The 22,189-nt window shown below is 42.0% G+C and overlaps 2 protein-coding genes across 8 annotated transcripts in view; one reads left to right on the forward strand and one right to left on the reverse strand.

The window, feature by feature from the left end:
* The window catches only part of jarid2b (jumonji and AT-rich interaction domain containing 2b), a 411,686-nt gene extending 408,434 nt beyond the window's left edge, over positions 1 to 3,252 (forward strand). For all 6 annotated transcript variants that reach the window (XM_068057714.1, XM_068057739.1, XM_068057720.1 and 3 more), the window contains one exon: positions 1,387 to 3,252. In XM_068057714.1, the coding sequence (XP_067913815.1) occupies positions 1,387 to 1,560 (174 nt within the window). In that variant the 3' untranslated portion in view covers positions 1,561 to 3,252. The remainder of the gene's footprint in view (positions 1 to 1,386) is intronic.
* Positions 3,253 to 3,476: 224 nt separating this feature from the next.
* Positions 3,477 to 22,189, reverse strand: part of LOC137384137 (dysbindin-like) — a 313,146-nt gene continuing 294,433 nt past the window's right edge. For both annotated transcript variants that reach the window (XM_068057754.1, XM_068057752.1), the window contains one exon: positions 3,477 to 4,181. In XM_068057754.1, the coding sequence (XP_067913855.1) occupies positions 3,949 to 4,181 (233 nt within the window). In that variant the 3' untranslated portion in view covers positions 3,477 to 3,948. The remainder of the gene's footprint in view (positions 4,182 to 22,189) is intronic.

Consider the following 22,189-nt stretch of genomic DNA (forward strand, 5'->3'; position numbering starts at 1 on the left):
ATGTCCCCTTCTAGCTCTCCTAAGTCCATTCTTCAGTTCCTTCCTGGCTACCTTGTAACCCTCTAGAGCCCTGTCTGATCCTTGCTTCCTCAACCTTAAGTAAGCTTCCTTCTTCCTCTTGACTAGCTGTTCCACATCTTTTGTCATCCAAGGTTCCTTCACCCTACCATCCCTTCCCTGCCTCATCGGGACAAACCTATCCAGCAGTCGCAGCAAGTGCTCCCTAAACAACCTCCATATTTCTGTCGTGCATTTCCCAATTTATGCTCCCCAGTTCCTGCCTAATAGCATTGTAATTCCCCCTCCCCCAATTAAATATTTTCCCATCCCGTCTGCTCCTGTCCCTCTCCATGATTATAGTAAAGGTCAGGGAGTTGTGATCACTATCACCGAAATGCTCTCCCACCGAGAGATCTGCCACCTGGCCTGGTTCGTTGCCAAGCACCAAGTCCAACATAGCCTCCCCTCTAGTCGGCCTATCTACATATTGAGTCAGGAAACCATCCTGGACACACCTGACAAAAACTGCTCCATCCAAACTATTAGCACTAAGGAAGTTCCAATCAATATTAGGGAAGTTGAAGTCACCCATGACAACAACCCTGTTACTTCTGCACCTTTCCAAAATCTGCCTCCCAATCTGTTCCTCCATGTCTCTGTTGCTAGTGGGGGGGGGGGGGGTCTATAGAAAACTTGTGCTATTATGTACCAGCCCTAACTTTCTGTGGCTAGTTTAATGTATAAATCCTGCAAGTTCTTTTTTTAATAAAAGGGGAAGTTGAGGATGAGCTGCCATTTTGAGCAGTTAACGGCAGAGCAATGCAAATTGTCCAGCAACCTTTAGTGATTCGGAATTCATGGAGTATCTGTCTCATCATAGGTTGCTGTATGATTTACACATTAATAACACAGCGCACCATTATAAAATGCTGTTATTTTGCCAGCAAACTCTGGCCATTATATACCTCATCACATATAGTTTGAAACTTTCCTTGGAAATTGTCACCAGGGGGAGATTTGGAGTTACTTCGCAGCCGTCCTTCTCCCTCCCCTGTACTGAGCTCACCTGAATCAGACTCCCAAGTTAAAATAGAGACTAATGCTTCTTCTACTCTGCCCCAACTCAGACGATCACCCTCTAATGTAGCAACGTGGAATTCTTTGCATTTCTAAAATCTTGGGGCCTGTTGAAGTGGTGCTGTCAACTGGTGCTGAATTGCAAGCAGTTTGTTCTTGCTGCAGTCCCAAGGCAGCTAGGAACTGGATTGCGACTTCCTAAACTCGAGATTTTCATTAAATGCGAATAGGCTATGCAAATGTATCAAGAATTATTAGCTTTTTTGTTATAGTATAACTCAAAAAGTAGTAATTTTTAACTTTTTACAGGATCAAATAAACAACTTGGTCAATCAGATCTGTGGAAAAGCAGCAGCTAAGAGCAGCAACAATACCAGTACCAGCAAGCCTGCACTGAAAAGAGGGCCTCGAAAGCGAGCGACCATTGATGTGCCAGCAACTAGACTTTCGTCCTTGTCCAGAAGTGCTACAAGTTCCCCATGAAGTTGCCAAGTCTTGTACTCAGTTGTTCTTTTTGTACTATAATTTGTGAGTACTTGCTAGAAGAATGCAAGCTGTCTTTGCACTAGCTCTAAAGATGAGTTCTGTTTTGTTTTTAGAAAAAAAAAAAGCAGTTTGTTTTAGCATTAAAATGTTGGCTTATTTCTTTTAGGAACACCAGACGCTGCGGTTGGCAGTATTCCTTGGAATGCAGTAGTAGTGTTTTCATTCACTGTTTAAAAACCAAGTCAAAGGGCTGAACAGTAATCCAAGTTTGCATTTGCCCTTTTGGCTGAAGCAAACCTCTTATGTTTGATTTTTGTTACTGTGAACAGGTGGGATGTTTTAAACTAGATTGAAGTTGAGTGCTGTGTGTTTTATCTTGCAATTTCAGTCATGCGAGCAGCTTTTTGGAGGAAGGTGGGGGAGGTAAAACTTGAAAGAAACTGCTTCAGTTTGGCTAAGTTTTATGTTGTTTTTGGTTAAATGTAATTTGAAAAGTTTGCTTTTCTAATTAGAAAATTGTACTATTGTTTTTAGAGTCATGGCAGCTGATACTTGATCTGGTTTACAAAGTATAAAAATGGTAATTTTGAAAGTAAAGTAAAGGTGATATTTTTCTCCTTACCAGCACATCACTATGCATCTGTAATAATAAGGCTGCCTGGCTGGAGGAAATTGTGCCTGACTTACATTAGCAAATTCATAAAAGTTTTTGGTGCTGTCAATCATTTTATCAAAAAACCCTACAATGGTGTCCTTTATCAAATTATTGAAGCAGGACTCCCCTGTTTCGCCTTTGTAGATGTGCAATCTTGTAACATTCCATTTTAATTCCACTTTCATCTCTGTGTTCCTTCTCCATCCTTCCTTTTTGAATCAGCATTAATGTTCAGTTCATTGGTGAGATGGTCACAATGGAGAGCCACTAGAGGGTGTGCATATTTCTTTGTGAAATGTGAAAATGCATCTCCTTCATTTCTATTTGTGTTTTACTTTCCATATTTGTAAAAAAAAATAAAGATTAAAAAAGAAAACAGAAAACAAACAAAAACAAACTTTGTACATATGCCTGTAAATTGTTTTAAATACTTGAGCCTTTTGTGGAGGGGGGGTGGGGCGGGGGGAAGAAACAAGAGATGAAGAAAAGCCTTATGTTTCAGTTTCTTCATCGGTTTTGGATGCTTACAGGGTTTCTTGTAACATTTAAGTGCTGCTTACATCACTGAACAAATAATGGTGTAGCTGTTGCCCCTTTCAGTGTATTTTATTAAAAGAAAAGGGAAACGTTGTTCATTATAAACTAGTTTTCATTGCTGAAAATGCAACATTAATTGTAGCTACCCATGTTGCACTGAGCTTGCCAGTGGTGACTGTCAAGAAGTCATTTTATTTTTTTTTCCCCAGTTGTTGGTTGTTGCTGCAGAAGACCGAACTGCTTTGGAGTATTTAACAACATAACTGATTTCAAGTGTTTTTCAAATGTGGTTGTCCAGTTTTTATGGCCTTACTATGTATTTTTTTTCTTCTTTGAGAGCAGACATATTTGACTATTGCTTACTGATTGACATTTAATTTATTAGTGCTGCTCTGCACCTTTCCTTTCTGTGCGGAAAGAGTTCACGTTGTAATTGCAAGTTTTTTTTTTACTTTTCAGGTTTGTACTTAAAAGTTTAATAAAACTTTTGAGCAGTTTCCTGTGAAGTTGAGTTATTACTCTTTAACTGTTCACATTAAAGACATGGGGTCAAGTACTTAACCTTGGTTGTTGCAATGCGTGCTAAATACCTCATCATAGGAAAGCAAAAAGAGCTGGAGCCTTTTATGTATGTAGATGTTTTTAAAAAAAAAAAATACAAACCCTAAGTGTTGATTTTTCAAGCTGGCAGTCCTATAAGCTTAAATGAAAACAATGGCAGTACTGCAAAACTTTTTTTTATTAATCTGAATGTCAAAGTGCACAACTTCAGTCAGACAGAACTCTATAATTTAATCTATCTGTATTAGTGAAAAATCCACAAAACACAATAAACAAGCAAATTTGGATTTAAAGGATCCTTCTGTACATCATACCATGGTGGGAATTGCCTGTTAACAGAATAAGACAACCTATTGATTCCATAAGAGTGGTGCATAGAAATGTGGACAATATCTTTTTGGGGGTGAAGAGAAAGAGGTTCTTAATTTGAAGTTGGATAATCAATTATAACTTGTGTATATATAATTATCACTGTTAATCTGCAGAAACACTGGGTAACAGGAGCTTATACTCAGTCAAAATGGAAAAAAAGGGTCTGGATTAGCCATTACAAATCTCACATATTGGATCCTTCATTCTGTAATATTCAGTAAACTTTTAACAAGCCATCTCAAATAATGATATCCCACATTTCACTGAGAGTCACTGTCAGCATTCTCTTTTGGATCTGAATTTACTGTGACCAGACTGGTATCTATTTGAACTTCCTCTTCATCAGACTGGACCAGTGGAGTGTCATCTTCACTCACACTGTGGCTGGCAAAGTCAGCAGAGGTGGAAGAAAGAGAAGATAATTTCAATCTCAGCTCAGCCTGGCTTGGCACTTGCAGAGTTATTTCACTTTGATATGGCTCAGACTCAGACCCTGTATAAAAAAAAAAATCAAATTTCACTGTTAAAGACTTACAGGCTGTTGCTCAGTTGAGGAAAATTGTTTCAGCTGTCACTGCTGCTTGGGTGGCAAGCAACCTATTGCCACAAGATACCCAATCATTTTATACCAACACTGCGAGTACTATGTAAATATATTTTTTTACATATCAAACAGGTCTGTTCTTGTTTCACACCATGTAATACATGGTTGCAAAATCTAATTATTAAACAAAACCATGCATCAATCAATTGGAAGGTGCCTCATGAGTTCCATCGCAGATTGTTAATACTAGATAATTACCTGTGGTGTTGCTCACAATGACACCTATAAAAGACTATTTAATAAACATATTCTTCTGCGAGGGTAAAGCTGTATTCCTTTTAAGCCCATATAATGGTAGTTAAATAAATATTACTTTTAGCAATTAACTATGCTTCCATAATATTAAAAGACTGGTGCTCTGAACTTGCAGGAGTGGACATTGAGTTTTCCACATGAAACTTTCTGGATTAATCAGGGGCAACTGTGCCCAAATATAGGTCAGCGTAGAATGCAAATAAAGGAAATATGGCTTTAATATATTTCCAGTCATTGGGTTCCCAAGGGAATGGTTGATTGAAAAACGTGCATGTTTGCTGCAGCAATAATTTTCCTACTCAATAGGTGCCAAAGGTAGCTCAACAGGAGAATGCCCAAAATAATTAAAAGCCCTTCACCCTAAGAAATGAGCAGGGGCAGGAAGGCAAACATTGTTGGAATTTTTGGGCTAACACATACTGCAATAGGTCACTAGAAAATACAACACTACCGATTCTGATGAATATAAGTTTCTTATTTCAGTCCATTGAGCATTTTTCCACAATTATTTGATAAAATTCTAAATTTAACTCAAGGGGTGGGAAGGGAGGCAAGATTTCAGAAAACAAACAAAATGCAGCATCTAACTTCTATTTTAGCTCAGGGATTGTATTTGCATGGCTTCAGATCACCTAACCAGTGATGTTAAACTCAATTAAGAAAATGAATTAACCATGCAATGTGTAACCTGTGTTCCATTTAGATGGCTTTAATTATAAACTGACTGATTAAAATGATGGGTTCTGGATTGGCTCAGAGAACCCATCATTAGTTACATTTATTCAAGTGAACAGCATCCACACCTTGCTGAAGTGGCCTAGTCCTGAGCTCTGTTTGTTCACAAAATGTAGAAGCATTTATTTCATATTAGAGGTTTCTCTGTGTAATCCATTCATTTCCATGCTGCTACCTGTAGGGTTAAAATGTGGTGTGTGCACACTTTAAAATGACCAAACAGTAGAAGGTAATCTTTTTGCATCCTTCATGCTGCTAAGGAGTGATTAAGTACAAGCAATGTCAATTCAGGTTAAAAATTCAAGTACAGTACACAGGAATGAGACCCTGAAAATGTTTGTCATGATGGTCCTAGGTTCCTCCACTGAGCATGCTATGCCTCTCCAACAAAAAAAGGGGAGAGATATAATGTCAACCCAATGGTGGGAAAACTTTCAGACATTAATCCAGGTGAAAATTACTTGGAAATTATATAGGTTAGCACATGAAAGCCAGCACAGATATGTTAAAAGGCAAATTGTGTTTGACCAACTAGATTGAGTTCTTTTATGAAGTAACGGAGCGGGTGGATGAGGGTAGTATTGTTGATGTGTATCTGATACATTACTGCATAATACTTGTTAGTAAAATTGAACCCCATAGGATTAAAACATTGGTTAAGAAACATGTGGAAAATGATGGTTTTTTCAGATGGGAGAGAAATGTGCAGTGGGACACTGCTCTTGCATTTGGATGTACAAGGCTTAATTTCAAAGTTTGCAGATTACAAAAGTTTTTTCAAAATAAACAGTGGGAAGGTTAGTAACAAACCAGGATGACATAGACTGGTGAAATGGGCAGACACATGAAATTTAAGGTAGAGAAGTGTGAAGTGATGTAGTTACACAGGTCTTTGAAGGTGGCAGGACACCTTGAGAAGGCTATAAAAAAGGCAGATAAGAACTGTGGCTTTATAAATAGTGGCAAAGAATACAAAAGCAAGGAAGTTATGCTAAACCTTTATAAAATACTGGTTGTCCCCAGCTGGAATACTGTGTACAATGCTAGGGAACCACACTTTAGAAAGGATGCAAAAGAGATTTACGAGGATATCACCTGGCATGAAAGATGTCAGTTACAGGGAAAGATCAGTGAAACTGTGGTTGTTCTCCTTAGAGCAGAAAGAGGAGATTTGATAGGTGTTCAAAATCAAAAATGATTCTAATAAAGTAAATGAGAAACTGCTTCCAGTGGTAGAAGGGTCAGTAACCAGATGCCAGAAATTTAAGGTGACTGGCAAAAGAACCAGAGGCAACATATCTATATAGCAAGTTGTGATCTGGCATGCATTGCCTGAAAGGGTAGTGGAAGCAGATTTAATGTCTTTCAAAAGGGAATTAAACAAACAATGATACCTGACAATGCAGAGCATGCGCAGACATCATCAGTGCGTGCGAACATTTGCCAGTGTGCAAGTATGAATGTGCGCGCTGACGTCACCACGCAATGATGTCCTCATCCCTCAACAGCCCTGATCGCCAGCTCCATTCCCCCAACAGTAGCCCACTCCCTCCCACCATCCCTGCTTCAATCACCACTTTCAATTTCCCACTCCATCCTCCCTTGTCACTGCCTTCCCTCAGCCACTTACTCCTGCCCTGGCCGCTCACTCACCACCTCCTTCCCTCGCTGCTTCCCCTCTTGGCTGATTGCTCCCCACTGCGCCACCCAAAGAAGTGACAGGGCAGGGAACAAGCCACAGAAGCGGCAACGCAGAAACAAATGGCCAAAAGGAGGGAAGCAGTGAGGCCTGGAGCGAGCAGCCGGGGTGGGGGAAGCAAGTGGCTGAGGGAAGGCAGTGGGGCGCGGGTATTGTTGAGGGGATTTGTGTTTAATTTGTTTTTTGTGACAAATTGAGCAGTGCCATCTTTTTTACTGGCAGCTGCCTGAGACGTCTCAATGGATGAGGCTGCATTTGCCAGTACTGTGCCACCCAGTGGTTGTATTGTCAGCAAATGCAGCCTTAGATAAATACTTGAAGGAGGAAAATATTACAGGGCTGTAAGGGGAGTAGAATTAATTGGACAGCCTTACGGTACAGGCATGGTGTACCAAGTGGCCTCCTGTGCTGTATCATTCTATGTGCAAACTCTGATAAGTAAACTCCTGCATGAGGGAAGGGGGTGGTGGTTTGCATAGAATAGTAAATGAAGGCCAAACCCAGATGTTGGGGTGGGAGTGGCCTCTGTAGTACAGCAGGTGGATACTCGATTGCCAAGTATTCCTTCCCCATCAGACTTTTACTTTTTAATCACAAACAGGGCAGATCTCAACAGCTATTAAGCTACGGCCACCACAATGGCTTTTTTCTTCCTTTTTTTCCAATTTCCTCCTTTTTCCCCCCATACTCTTCGGCAGAGGCCGTCTGCTGATGGGTTACAGTTCTAGTAGCAGAAGCTTACCCTCCTGTTATTCACCACACTGGCCATTTTTTTCATGGTGACCAGCGACAGACTAAACTGTTGTTTCGGGGGGGGAGGAAGGAAAGGAGAAATTTCATCTAGTAGGATCCTGTCTTAACCCATACACACATATATACTACCAGTAAGGTTCTTGGATCACTATGGGGAGCGGAAGAGACAACAATGCTGTACAAATTTCACACTCCCCACCAAGAGTTCTGAGACCAACTGTAGTGCCTCAGTGTCACATTGGATAAGATCTGCTAACATATTACAGAGCAGAGATTGAGCCCAATGTCTTTAGGTCAATATAATTCAATTCCTCACCAGCTTAACCACTCAAACCATTAGGGGAGCCTTGCACTAATAGTCTAAACCACACTGGTCACTGGAAATGCATAGACAATATTTGCTTCCATGAAAAAGACTATCTAGCTGGCACACCCATTCATCCTCAATCCTTGAGCAGCAATGGTGGCAATATGAAGAGGTATGTCGCTGGGTAGACCAAATATGGAGTGCTTTCTGGATTATCTTGATATGGATCTTTCACTCTTGCTGGATTCTCAAGCAACTGGGAACACTTTTGAGCTGCCCAAAACAGACAGATGATATACTGATCATGTCAGCTTGAGATGGGCATCAGACTCTTAAGTGTTGTCTAAATGCACTACTCGCAGTTTGAGACTTTTCATGGACTAGTCTGTAGTCCATCACCTGTCCCGAGTCCATTGGACTCTCAGATGACCTAGTCAATTTTCATTGGCTGCAAAAAGAGATACCTATGAAGGTGAAACAGACTCAACTGAAGCCATCATGTGAATTGTTGTAGATCAGAAATACAGCATCATGGCCATCTGTTACTGTGAAGCTCCAAGAACACTTGGTGTAGGTTTGAATCTGGTTTTAGTTAGCACCATACTTGATCAAAGTTTTTTTAAGAAAAAGGTTTGAATCTTTGAAGAAGTACAAAAGACACGACAAACAATACTCACCATCATGAGACAACAGGTTAAGTCAAGATAGACTGTGCTGGAAAACTGTAAACTAAATAAGTCTCAGACTTGCAATTTTTCCAGACAAGTGACAAAAACTGATGGTGCATTGAGTCCTTTACGACTATGTGGGAGTGAGCTTCATTACCCAGCAAAGGTTTCAACATCTAAAAACATCTTGAAGTCATCCCTTATGCTGGTTAATCCCTGTTGTCATTGATGCATTTATATAGTGCCTTTAACTTTGTAAAACACCTTGGCCCTTCCTAAGCCATTGGGAAAAATGGATGCCACTAAACATTTAAGACCAAAGAAGGGGGTTTAAAAAGTGAGGAGACAGAGAGGGATTGGGGGAGGGAATCTACTCAAATATGGCTTATTAGTCCATGCTAGTGGTGTGTGAAGAATGCAAAAAGCAGAATGATCCTATTCATCAGTACTTAAGTATAAGAAACCAGGCAATGATTAGAGTCTGACAGTAATAAAACTAGACGCTGGTAAGAAGCACTGTTGACACCAAGTATAAAAATACTGTATGTTCAAACTGCATACCAGAAGAACCAATAACCAGAGGCCAGGTGTGCACAAGGCCAGGTGTGCACAAGCCCAGCTAGGTGTTTTTTTTCTAGGAAGCACCTCTCTTCAGCAACACTGCTGAGTTTATCCATAGCATACAATGTTATTGAAAATATCACCATAAAAACAAAGTTGGTCCTGCAAAAGAACAATTCCAATTGTGCTACACACCTCTGTTATGGGGGAGGGATTATATAAAAAAACAATTTGTGGCATAAGTGCTGACCAAGTACAGGCACTGAGGAAGAATAAATAGATGCGGATACAAGGAGACATGCAGAAAATTAGGTGGGGTAGAGGTGGGGTCAGAATGTTCTGTCTCTCGAACAAATGGTTCTGTGGAGTGGAAGACATTAATACCCTAAACCTAGTTCCTGATTTTGTCCATCCCATGGCAAGCAGAGAGGAAAAGATGGAAAATGGACATTAGCTATCAAATACTGTTCCTTCACCACATGGTTCAACTTAGATGTACGAGGGGAAGAGGGGACTGATTGCCTGTGCCCAATGGATCTTGCAAACCACAAACATAAGAAGCAATTCTGCACTCCTAGTAGTGTGCTGTGCTTGAATGCAAATACACTTGAAGATGCTATACAGAGACAATAGGAAAATGGATACTGAGTCAAGGAAGAGGTGATGAAAAGCTTGGTCAGAGGGGTAGAAATGTGGATACTCAGAGATCTGCTTGTCCTTGTATATAAATCACAAAGTTATCATGCAGGTACAGCAAGCAATGAAGAAAGCAAATGATATTTTATAACCTAATCCCTTTGTAATAAATGATAAAAGCCTTAATGCAATTGTATAGGGCCTTGGTGAGATATCAGGAATAACTACAGTTTTGGTCTCCTTATCTAAGGAAAGATATACATGCCTTAGAAGGGGTGCAACAAAGGTTCACTAAATTGATTCCTGGCATGAGTCAATTGCCAATGAGGAGCCTAGGCCTATATTCCCAAGAGTTTAGAAGAGTAAGAGGTGATCCCATTGAAACATGTAAAATTCTTAAGGTGCTCGACAAGGTAGATGCTGGGAGGGTACTTCCCCTGGCTGAGGAGTCTAGAGCTAGCGGGTCACAGTCTCAGAATAAGGGGTCATTTAGGCCAGAGATGAGGAGAAATGTCTTCAGTCATAGGGGTGTAAATCTTTAGAATTCTGTACCCGAGAGCTGTGAGTGCTCAGTCATTGAGTATATTCAAGACAGGGATCGATAGATTTTTGGATATTAAGGGAATCAAGTGTCACGAGGATAGTGCAGGAAGGTGTAACTAAGGTAGAAGTCATGACCTTATGGAATGACGGAGCAGGCTCAAGTGGCCGAATGGCCTACTCCTGCTCCTATTTCTTATGTTTTATGTACTTAATCACTTCAACTACTCTTTGTGGTAGCATGTTCCACATACTTACCATTTTCTGAATGAAGAAGTTCCTCCAGAATTCCCAATTAGATTTATTAGTGACTATCTTGTATTTATGCCCCCTGCTTTTGGAGTTTCCCACAAATGGAAACATTTTCTCTCAACTACGTTCCGAAACCCTTTCATTATTTTGTGGTTAAGAGATAACCTGATTGAGGTCTTTCTCTTTTCTCGAGAAAGGAACCCCAGCCTGTTCAGCCATTCCTGATAAGTACATCCTCTCAGTTCTTGTGCACCTTCTCCAGTGCCTCTTTCTTTTGCATAATAGGTGCACAGCTTTTGAAGTGTAGTCTAACCAAGGTTCTATATACTTTTAACATAACTTCTCTGCTTTTCAAGTGAACCCCATTGCTTGGTTTGCATTCTTTACGGCCCTATTTAATTGGTCATGATTTGTGTACCTGCACCGCTAAACCCCATTTAGACTCTTATTGTCCAAAGAGTATAAGGCCTTGTCAAGAAAATCCTATATGTCAAATGAAAAGTATTAATCGGTTGCAAACTTACATTAGACTTTTAATGGAGAAAATATTAGTTAATTTATAAAAAAAAAACTGGCAACCAAGATGGCCACTGCAATTTGCATCTGAAACAATTTTGCACATTACAAGGCCCCAACCGGAGCCAGAAATCAAACAAGAAGCCCAGCCAGAACAATTCTTTGGCTAACTGAGATTATCCAGATCATCCTCATTAGCGGGACATTCAAAGTTATCCCGAGGCATTCATAAGTGGAGATGTCCCTCCAGCAGGTAAATACTGACACCACCACCTGAGAGGGGTTTTGGGTTTTAGACTTTGGACCTCATTAAAAACAAAGAGGATTGAGAGAACCATGTGACGGTCTGTCCATCTCTGAAAAAACTGGGCGTTTTGTTACACAGAAGAGACAAGCAGCAGCAGAGAAGGCTGTGTGCCTCCCTTTCTCTCTCCCCAGAAAACATCAAGTCTGAAAACTGTCTGTGACTGTGGACCCTCCAAGCCTACAGACTGCTACAGCCAGAGACCAGTCTTCCTTCAAGAAAACCCTGAGCAAAGCAGGCCAGCCACAAAGAGCACTTTGACCAACCAAGGATTTCAAGAATAAGCCTTCAGCCAGAAGACCCCATCCAACCCCACTGATGGCGTATTTAACTTTGAGTTATTCTGGATTTTAATCTAAACCTACTTTCCACTTTCCTTTGGAATTCTCTAACCCAGAGGATGCTCCATCATTGAATACATTTAAGGCTGTGATAGATAGATTTTGGTCTCGCAGGGAATCAAGGGATATGGGGAGCGGGCAGGAAAGTGGAATTTAAGCCCAAGATCAGCCATGATCGTATTGAATGGTGGAGCAGGCTCGATGGGCCATATGGTCTACTTCTGCTATTTCTTGTGTGTGTCATGCTAGGCCCCCACCTGCCAAGAATGAAGCACATCAATTTTGTCATGAACATTGATTTTTAACTGTTGTTGGAGCGAGGAAATGACTTGTTAAACAGATCAGCCGTGGCTGGAAAGAAAACAAACATTTACATACTAACAGACAATCAAAGGTGACGAAGCGCATTCCAGGGCCTGCTAAGGAGGATACAATCCACAAGGGCCAGGACTGGTTAGACCAACTGGTCACATGACTACCTGGCTGTTCCAGGGTTTTCTTTTGAACTGGCCATAGAGAGTTTGAAGGCAGTGTCTGTTTGCTCCTGGACTGAGATGGTCTCTATCCTGTCTGCTCCCATCTCTTTCTCACAAGCCTCTAAATCCACTGAAGATACATCAACCCCAAGAGAGAAAAGTCTCCTACAGCGAACAAGGTTTAAGAATAATACTGGGCCCCAACGAAAAGCAAAATCGAATTACAATCAAGGACTCTACAGTGAGCTCGAAGAACCGCAACAACTCTTCAGATATTGCTTTAAACTTTTCCACTTTATTTTTCTTCTGCTCTTTTCTGTCTCTATTTGCATGCGTGTATCGTGTATGCATGCTAGAGTGGGCGCGTCGTGTATCCATAGGCGTTAACCAAATTAGAGTTTAAGTTTAATAAATTTCAACTTTTCTTCTTTAAGCCTAAGAGAGCCTGTTTGTGCTGGTTTCTTTGCCTTATAATTGGAAAGTGGTGAACAAGGATTCACCAAGGGCAAGCTAAAAACATTGTGTGTTAAAATTAAACCCTGTTACAGTAAGGCCAGGTAAAGGCTGAAAGGGAACCCTAGACCTCTTCCTCACCTGGTCGTAGCCGATATTTGGGTGTTAGCATCCGAAATTGTACCCACAAACGAGAAATTGGAAGGGGAAAGCTAAATTGTTCCCAATCAAAAAGAGCAAGATTTCAATACAGGTTTTCTTGTGGTTGTATGTGTCTGTATACTAACATGTCTGCAACTGAAGCTAGTGGCTCCCCAAGTCTGGATGCAGTAACTTGGGATAAGTTAAAAGCACTGTCTATGGAGGAGCTGAGAAAAATGGCTGAGCAGTGTGGGATCACTGTATGTGGCAAGGCTAGGAAGTCTGAACTCCTAAGACTAGTGGCCAACCATTTTCTCCTTGAATCTGAAGAAGTAGAAACAGGGTTAGAAGCAGACTCCGACAGGGTATTATTAGCAAAGATACAATTGGAACAAAGGAAACTTGAATTAGAAGACAGGGAAAGAGAAAGAGAGAGGCAGCTGAGGGAGAAAGAGAGAGCCTTCCAGAAGGAACATGAAGAAAATGAAAGACAGGAGAGGGAGAGAGGAAGAATATTCCGAAGGAATGTGAAGAAAGAAAGAGAGCTGAAGTGGCTTGAGTTAACTAGTGGGTGACAGAGTAACCCCAGTGAAAGCATGGCCAATATGGAGGAGCGTAATTCAGGGCTGGGTACAAAATTGTTAAAACTAGCTCAACTAATTCCAAAATTCAATGACGAGATGTAGAAGCATTTTTTGTGACCTTTGAGAAACTGGCAAGGCAGCTAAAATGACCAGCTGACACCTGGCCTCTTTTACTACAAAGCAAGCTAACTGGAAAAGCCCATGAGGTTTATTCCCTGTTGCCAGATGAGAGTCCATCAAATTGTGAACTGACCAAAAATGCTATCCTCGGGGCATATGAACCCGAAGCTTATCGCCAAAAGTTTAGAACCCACGGGCCACTACATTCCTTTTACTAGGAAAAGGCCTGATCTTTCCCTCAGAGAGCAGTGAACACCAGAATGGTGGTGAATGGTAATGGAGGGCAGTGTATGCCTGTACCAGTACACCGGGTGCACCTGGAGTGCGACCTACTTCTGGGACCGGTGACCATAGGGATTGTCCCTAGTTTGCCTGTGGACCCGGGTGACCTGCTCCTAGGTAATGATCTGGTGGGAGTGAAGGTGGTAGCCAGCCCCGCCCCCCAGTAGTGAAAGACTGCAGGTCAGAGAGACAGGGCAGTGACAGGAGACGGACCCCTGCAGTTTTCTTTAATGTGTAGTAGATCCGGCCATGATCAAACCAGCTCCCCAGAGGAGACTCAATTGGCACAGTATCTGTCTGAGACTTTCTTTGGAAAGTTAAGAGACCCAGGGAACAAATTAGATTTTCCCTAGCTGAGGCACAGTGAGCCGACCCAATATTGCGAGTGTTAGCACAGGCTGCCCAGTCTGAAAGTGAAGCAGAGGGAATTCCTGATTGCTATTTAAAGAATGAGGTACTGATGAGGAAATGGAGTCCCCCTCACAGACCTGAGAGCAAGGAGTGGACAGTAGTTCACCAGTTACTGGTGCCACAGAGGTACCGGAGAGAAATATTAAGAAGGGCCCACAAGACTACAGTGGCTGTACATGCCGGTATACGAAAGACCAAAGTCCGCATAAGACAGCAGTTTGACTGGCCAAAACTCCACAAAGATGTGGTGGAGTACTGCAGGAGTTGCCACGTGACAGGTTGAGGGGAAACCCCAACCTACAGTGAAACCTACACCTCCAAGTGCCGTACCAGTGTTTGGAGGACCCTCCAGCAGAGGGCTGGTGAATTGTAAGGGCCCCCTGCTGAGAACAAAAAGGGACAGGCAGGCACAAGGCTGGCAAAAGGTTAGACAGGGAAGGGGAAAACAGTGAGCAAGAGGACAGGTTAAAGGAAGTCCGGGAGGGACTCTGGATGAAAACCCCTACTGTCCTGTCAGCCAACCCTGAAAAATGTGAAAAGTTAGACCCTACCTCCCCCTACGTAAATGCAGATACAAGAAGCACCCCACCAGAGTTGCTAACAGCATTTACAGGAACCTGCAGAGACAAGAAAAGACCTCTAGGGGGCACAGAAGCCATGAAGGTGATGTCTCATCTGGTTGAAGTGCAGTAGAGTCTGCACAAATACCTGGAGGCAGGAGTGTCCTCTGGGACAAAGGGGAGAGTAGCGAAGAATTCTCTCCCGCAGTCAGAAAGAAAACCACCCATTCCCCCTAAAGTCAACAGCCTTTGCATGACTCAGCAAAGCACTGAAAGTGCGTTCAGGATAGCCCCGCCCACTACTGACTCACTTGAAAAAAAAATGACCTCAGCAGGAACATAGACCCCAGGCAGCCATGGAAATGGGCAAATGGAAGAGAAACTTCCCCACAAAAGAACATGTTTATTGGGATGCCAAAAAAGGGGTGATTTTAATAAGTTTTAGGATTTGTGAATGAATGAGAGAAATGCATGTTTTTTTTCTGTGTCATATTTTTCTCGACACTTTTAATGAAGTGCGCCTTTTCTCAAATCGCATTTCATTCCACTGGGTGTGGAGGCATCATGCTAGGTCCCCATCTGTCAAGAATAAGGCACATCAATTTTGTCATGAACATTGATTTTTAACTGTTGTTGAAGCGAGGAAATGACTTGTTAAACAGATCAGCCATGGCTGAAAAAAAAACATTTACATACTAACATATACAGGCATCGAAGATGAGGAAGCGTATTCCAGGGCTTGCTAAGGACGATACAATCCACAAGGGCCAAGACAGATTAGACGTGACTACCTGGCTGTTCCAGGGTTTTCTTTTGAACTGGCCACAGAGAGTTTGAAGGCAGAGTGTCTATTTGTTCCTGGACTGAAGATCTCTCCTGTCTGCTCCCATCTCTTTCTCACAAGCCTCTAAATTCACTGAAGACACATGAATCCCAAGAGAGAAAAGTTTCCTACAGCGAACAAGGTTTAAGAGGAATACTGGGCCCCAATCAAGGACTCTACAGTGAGCTCGAAGAACTGTAACCGATATTGCCTCAAACTTTTTCACTTTATTTTTCTTCGGCACTTTTCTGTCTCTATTTGCATGCATGTATCGCGTTTGCATGCTAGCGTGGGCGCGCCATGTATCTGTAGGCATCAACCGAATTAGAGTTTAAGTTTAATAAATTTCAACTTTTCTTCTTTAAACCCAAGAACGCCTGTTTGTGCTGGTTTCTTTCCCTTATAATTGGAAAGCGGTGAACAAGGAGTCATCAAGGGGGAGCTAAAAACACGGTTACAGTTCTTCGAGCTCACTGTAAGTCCTTGATTGGGGCCAGTATTCCTCTTAAACCTTGTTCGCTGTAGGAAACTTTTCTCTCTTGGGATTCATGTGTCTTCAGTGAATTTAGAGGCTGTGAGAAAGAGATGGGAGCAGACAGGAGAGATCTTCAGTCCAGGAACAAATAGACACTCTGCCTTCAAACTCTCTGTGGCCAGTTCAAAAGAAAACCCTGGAACAGCCAGGTAAAATTAAACCCTGTTACAGCATGACCAGGTGAAAGCTGAAAGGGAATCCTAGGCCTTTCAACTGGTCGTAACAGTGTGATTCTCGTGTGAATGTGTGAATGAATGTGTAGCTTTTCAAAAATTATTTTAAATTGGATTTTGATTAAGTATAATAAACTTACCTCTTTCTTGTTTAAACCCAAGAAAACCTTTCCGATTGATTTTTTCACGATCACATTAAAGGAAAAAAATAAACCCTGTTGCGGTCAAATAAGAGGAAGGGCAAGAGGGACGACTGTTCCCTCCTTACTTGGCTGCAACAGAAATTTGGGGGCTAGAGTCTGGGATCATAACCCAATGAAAAACAAGAAATTGGAAGTGGAAAACCAAACTGATCCCTAGTTTTAAAAAAAAACTTTAAAAACTTCAATACAGGTTTTGTGATTTTCACTGCTAGAATACTAACAGGTCTACATTCGAGGCCAGTACCTTCCTAAGCCAGGATGTAGTAACTTGGGATAGGTTAAAGCTCCTATCCATTGAAGAGCTGAGGAATATAGCTGGGCACTTAGGGATTATTTTCCATTCAAAAGCTAAGAAATCTGAAGTTCTAAGCCTTGTGGCCAACCATTTTCCACTTGAACCTGAAGATTCAAAGATAGGGTTAGGGTCAGAAATAAAAACAAGAAATTCTGGAAATACTCAGCAGGTCTGGCAGCATCTGTAGAGAGAGAAGCAAAGTTAATGTTTCAAGTCAGTGAGCCTTCATCAGAGTTCTCTCTCCACAGACGCTACCAGACCTGCTTGAGTATTTCCAGCATTTCTTGTTTTTATTTCAGATTTCCAGCATCTGCAATATTTTGCTTTTATGTTAGGGTCAGAAAATACAATTAGAACAGAGGGGACTAGAATTAGAATTCCAAAGAGAGAAAGAACAGAGAGAGTGCCAAGAAAGGGAAAATGGGAAGAAAAGGGAAAAAGCGAGAGCTTTCTTGAAGGAGGAGGAGGACAGAGAGATAAGGCGGCTTGAATTAACTAGAGGGCAACCCAGTACACCCAGTGAAGGCATGGCTAGTGAGGAAGCTACCCCTAGCTCAGCTCAAAGTTCTCCCAGTTGATTCCAATGTTCAATGAGGGGGACGTGGAAGCATTTTTTGTCACATTTGAAAAGCTTGCAAGACAGCTGAAATGGCCGGCCGAGAGCTGGACTCTGTTGTTACAAAGCAAGCTAACAGGAAAAGCCCATGAGGTTTATTCACTGTTGCCAGATGAAAGCTCATCAGATTATGAAATGACTAAAAATGCTAACCTAGGGGCATATGAGCTAGTACCGGAAGTGTGCCGCCAGAAATTCCGAAACCTCCGAAAGCAGCCTGACCAAACTTACCTTGAGTTTGAAAGAATTAAGCAGCATGCTTTTGGCCAGTGGATATGGGCACTTAAGGTACAGCCCACATATGAAAATCTCAGAGGGGTGATCCTTCTTGAGTTTAAAAACTCACTTCCCCTTTCTACTAAAACCCATGTAGAGGAACAAAAGATTCAAAGAGCCAGGCAGGCCACAGCTCTGGCTGATGAATTTACACTTGTACACAAGCCCTTACCACAAGTGAAACCCATCCTTGGTCACCACTACAACTCTGAAAAGGATACAAGGTGGGAGGGTGATAGAAGCCCGAGCAGCTCTGGGCGAGAACAGAAAGCTGGACACAGAGGGGCCCTCCTCAGGCCAAAAAGGACAGTACTGAGACCCGAAGACCTGTGTGTTTCCACTGTAACAAGGCAGGTCACCTTCGAGCTGACTGCTGAAAATTATGGGAAAAACCTGTAAGATTAATCAAGGCACACCAGACCAGTCAAGGAGAAGGGCCCTGATGGAAAGCACAGCAGAGCAGGCTATGGCTTTAACTGCAGCAGTTAAGATCCAGTAAACCTACTGCTGAGAGTGTGAAAAAGTTGAACAAAATCCCTGAAGGTTATCAGGATTTTGTATCCCAAGGAAAAGTGACCCCATACCCCTCGAGTGGGGCAAGTAAGCCCATACTCATACTTAGGAATAGAGGGGCCACCAAATCCCTTCCAATGGGAAAAGACATGACCTTTCCCCCAGAGAGTGCAGTGAGTATTAGGGTGTTAGTGAACGGTATCAGAGGGTGGTGTATGGCCATACCTTTATAATCGCATGCACCTGGGATTCGACCAAGTTTCAGGACCGGTAACTGTAGGGATTGTCTTTAGATTACCTGTGGATGGGGTCGACTTGCTCCTAGTAATGATCTGGTGGGGGCAAAGGTGGTAGTTTCCCCAGTGGTTTTAGAGAGACTGAAAGAGGTCAGGGAGAGAGAGCTGTTGCAGGAGAAAGTCCTCATCATCTTCCCCAACTGTGTGGTGACTCAGTACATGGCCAAACAAGCTCCATCAGAGGAGGCTGAGTTGGCACTGTCTGGTTATCTGAAATCTTTGGGAAGTTAGAGGACCCAAAGGATGGGTAAAACAGATCTTCCTCGGTTGAGGCTCAGCAAGCCAACCCAGTATTAAAGAAATTAGCAGAGACTGCCCAAATCGAAATAGAAGCAGAGGGAGTCCCTGAGTGCTGCTATTTAAAGAATGAGGTGATGAGGAAGTGGAGACCTCCTCATAGACCTGCAGATGAAGAGTGGACAGTGGTTCAACCGAGGTGTCGTAAAGAAATACTAAGAATGGTCCACGAATTTCCAATGGCTGGACATGTTGGTGTATGAAAAACCCAAGCCCGCATAAGACAGCATTTGACTGGCCAAAACTCTACAAAGACATGGTGGAGTTCTGTAAAACTTGCTACACATGCCAGGTTGTTGGGAAGCCCCAACCTGCAATAAAACCTACACCCCTAATTCCCATACTGGTTTTTGGGGAACTCCTCAGCAGAGTGCTGGTGGATTGTGTGTGACCCCTGCTGAAAGACTGTTAGGGAGAAAAGGGATGGAAAGGACAGCAAGAACAGGTTACAGGAGGGCTAGGAGGATCCCCAACTGGAACCACCTACAATCCAGTTAGCCAACCATGAAATGTTGGAAAAATTAGACCCCACTCTCTCCCATGTAAATGCAGGCCAAACAGGTACCCAACCAAGGCTGCTAACAACATTTACAGAAACCTACAGGGCCAAGGAAAGTTCCCAAAAAGGCAAACCAACAATGAGAGCGATGCCTCACCTAGCTGAAGTGCCGCAGGGGATTGCAGTGAAAGTTGGACAGATAACTGTGAGCAGGAATGTCCCAGAGGACATGGGACAGACTAGCAAAAGAGACTCTCCACTCAGTAAAGGGAAAAGGGAAAGAAAAATGCCCTAAAGTAAACAGCACTTGCGTGACTTACCAAAAAACTACAAGTGAGGTCAGTGTGGATCTACCCACTGAAGAACGCAATGATCAGGTCCCAAACCCAAAGCTAATCAAATACCACAATTTCAATTCGGAATTCAGCAAGGACAAGGGCTCACCGAAAACCTCAGACACCTCACCGGGGCTAAAAAAACCAATTTATTACCCACTACCACTATAGGGAGAAAAATTATCAAGGTACTGGAACCTGAATGGTTAAAGTCACGTATTGCAAAAACAGCAGTTGAGGGTTAAAGCTTGTACATACAGGAGAACTTGCCTCAAAAAATGGAAATTTGCACCAACCCCCAAGCTTCACCAACAACCATGTTTATCCCCAGGGTATTAAAAATTGATACTAGAGAAACTTTGACAACACATGACCATCCCAGACAAAACTCCAAAAATTATTAAATCAGCACAGCTGTTGCAGACAAAGGCAGCTGCAGACAAAGCCAGTTGCAGCAAATCTAAGATTAATCAGTGAATTTGAGGAGAGTAGTAAGATTGAATGTGTGCTTTCTTTTTTTCTTTTCCACAACTAATAAAATGCACCGATCATCACATTTCATTCTGCATTGGGCGGAGGTGTCAAGAAAACCTTATATGCCAAATGAGAAGTATTAATTAATTTGTTGCAAACTTACATTAGACTTTTAATGGAGAAAATCTTAGTTAACTTTAAAAAAAACTGGAAGCCAAGATAACCAATGCAATTTGCATCTGAAACACCTTTGCACATTCCAAGGCCCCAACCGGAGCCAGAAGTCTAACAAGAAGCCCAGCCAGAGCAATGCTTTGGCCAACTGAATCGGTTATCCAGATCATCCTCATTAGCGGAACATTCAAAGTCATCCCGAGGCATTCATAAGCGGAGACGTCCCCCCCAGGGGATAAACACTGACACCATCACCTGTTTTAGACTTTGGAACTCATTCAAAACAAAGGGAATTGAGAGAACCATCTGGCCTTCTGTCCATCTCTGAAAAAACTGGGCATTTTGTTACACAGAAGAAACAAGCTGTAACTGAGACTGCAGCATCAGAGAAGGCTGTGTGCCTCACTTTCTTTCTCTCTCCCCAGAAAACATTAAGTCTGAAAACCATCTGCGACTGTGGACCTTCCAAGCCTACAGACTGCTACAGCCAGAGAGCAGGGGAAGAAGCCACTTACCAGTCTGCCTTCAAGAAAACCCTGAGCAAAGCAGGCCAGCCACAAAGTGCACTTTGACCAACAAAGGACTTCAAGAATATGCCTTCAGCCGTAAGACCACCGAATCACCTAACCCAACCAAGGGTGTATTTAACTTTTAGTTATTCTGGACTTTAATCCAACCAAAAAAAAACAACTTACTTTCTACTTTGTAATCCATTTGCGTGTGTGTGATTCTCATGTGAATGTGTGCGCGAATGTGTCACGTATTTTTAAATTATTTTTACATCGGGTTTAGATTGTTACGTATAATAAACTTACCTCTTGTTTAAACTCAAGAAAATCTGTCTCATTGGTTCTTTCACTTTCACATTAAAGGAGTAAGGTAAAAAAAACTCACTGAGGTACTAAGCACAACCACTGTTTGAAAGGAATAAACCCTGTTGTGGTCAAATAAGAGGAAGGGCAAGAGAGGCGACTGTGACCCCCTCCTTACGTGGCCATAACAGGCATCCATATTCTTCCTACCAAAATGTACCATTTCACACTTGTCAATAATCAAAATTAAATTTGCTGAGTATGTGACAGACACGGCCCCGAGCGCATGACAGAGGCACGGCCTCGATTTATCCAAAGTTCCAATACTATGGCAGCACCCCCATGAATGGCAAAGAATGGATGTCTATCCACCACAAGATGGCATACTTGCACCATCATAACTAAACAAGGGCTTTGACAAAAAATAAAACGTTTTCAACAAAAAAAATCTAATGAAAAGAATCGGACACAAATGGGCTCCAAAGCCAAGATACAATGATACACAAACTTTGGCTCAACACTGGTAAATTATACCTGAATCTTGATTAGTTTTTTTTAAGTACAGAAATGCAGCATTTGAATCTGAAAGGATTGAATTGTAAATGGGATCAACTCCAGATTAGCTTCACACTTCATCTTTATTGCACTAACATAAAGTGAAGGAGGTATGCTGATATGTAATAGTTAAAACCTAATTGTAAACCATACCCCCCTAAAGATTATACAAAAGGAAATGTCTTTTGTGTTTCTGACAAGCAGATTCTTTATTTTGATGGGTAAAGTCATCATTTTGAATGAGCTATTTGAGATATTTGAACCTTCCTCCCCCCAAGAAGCATACATCCTCAGATTTCTTGAGGATTATGAGGACATTAACCCCACATGATTAGCAGGTGTTGAGTATTACTGTTGCTGCACGAAACCACAGTTAAAGTATTTACTTTTCAAAGAAATACATTATAATTCTTTGAAATTAACAACA

Source organism: Heterodontus francisci, chromosome 2 (assembly GCF_036365525.1).
Source record: "Heterodontus francisci isolate sHetFra1 chromosome 2, sHetFra1.hap1, whole genome shotgun sequence".
Classification (NCBI taxonomy): Eukaryota; Metazoa; Chordata; class Chondrichthyes; order Heterodontiformes; family Heterodontidae; genus Heterodontus; species Heterodontus francisci.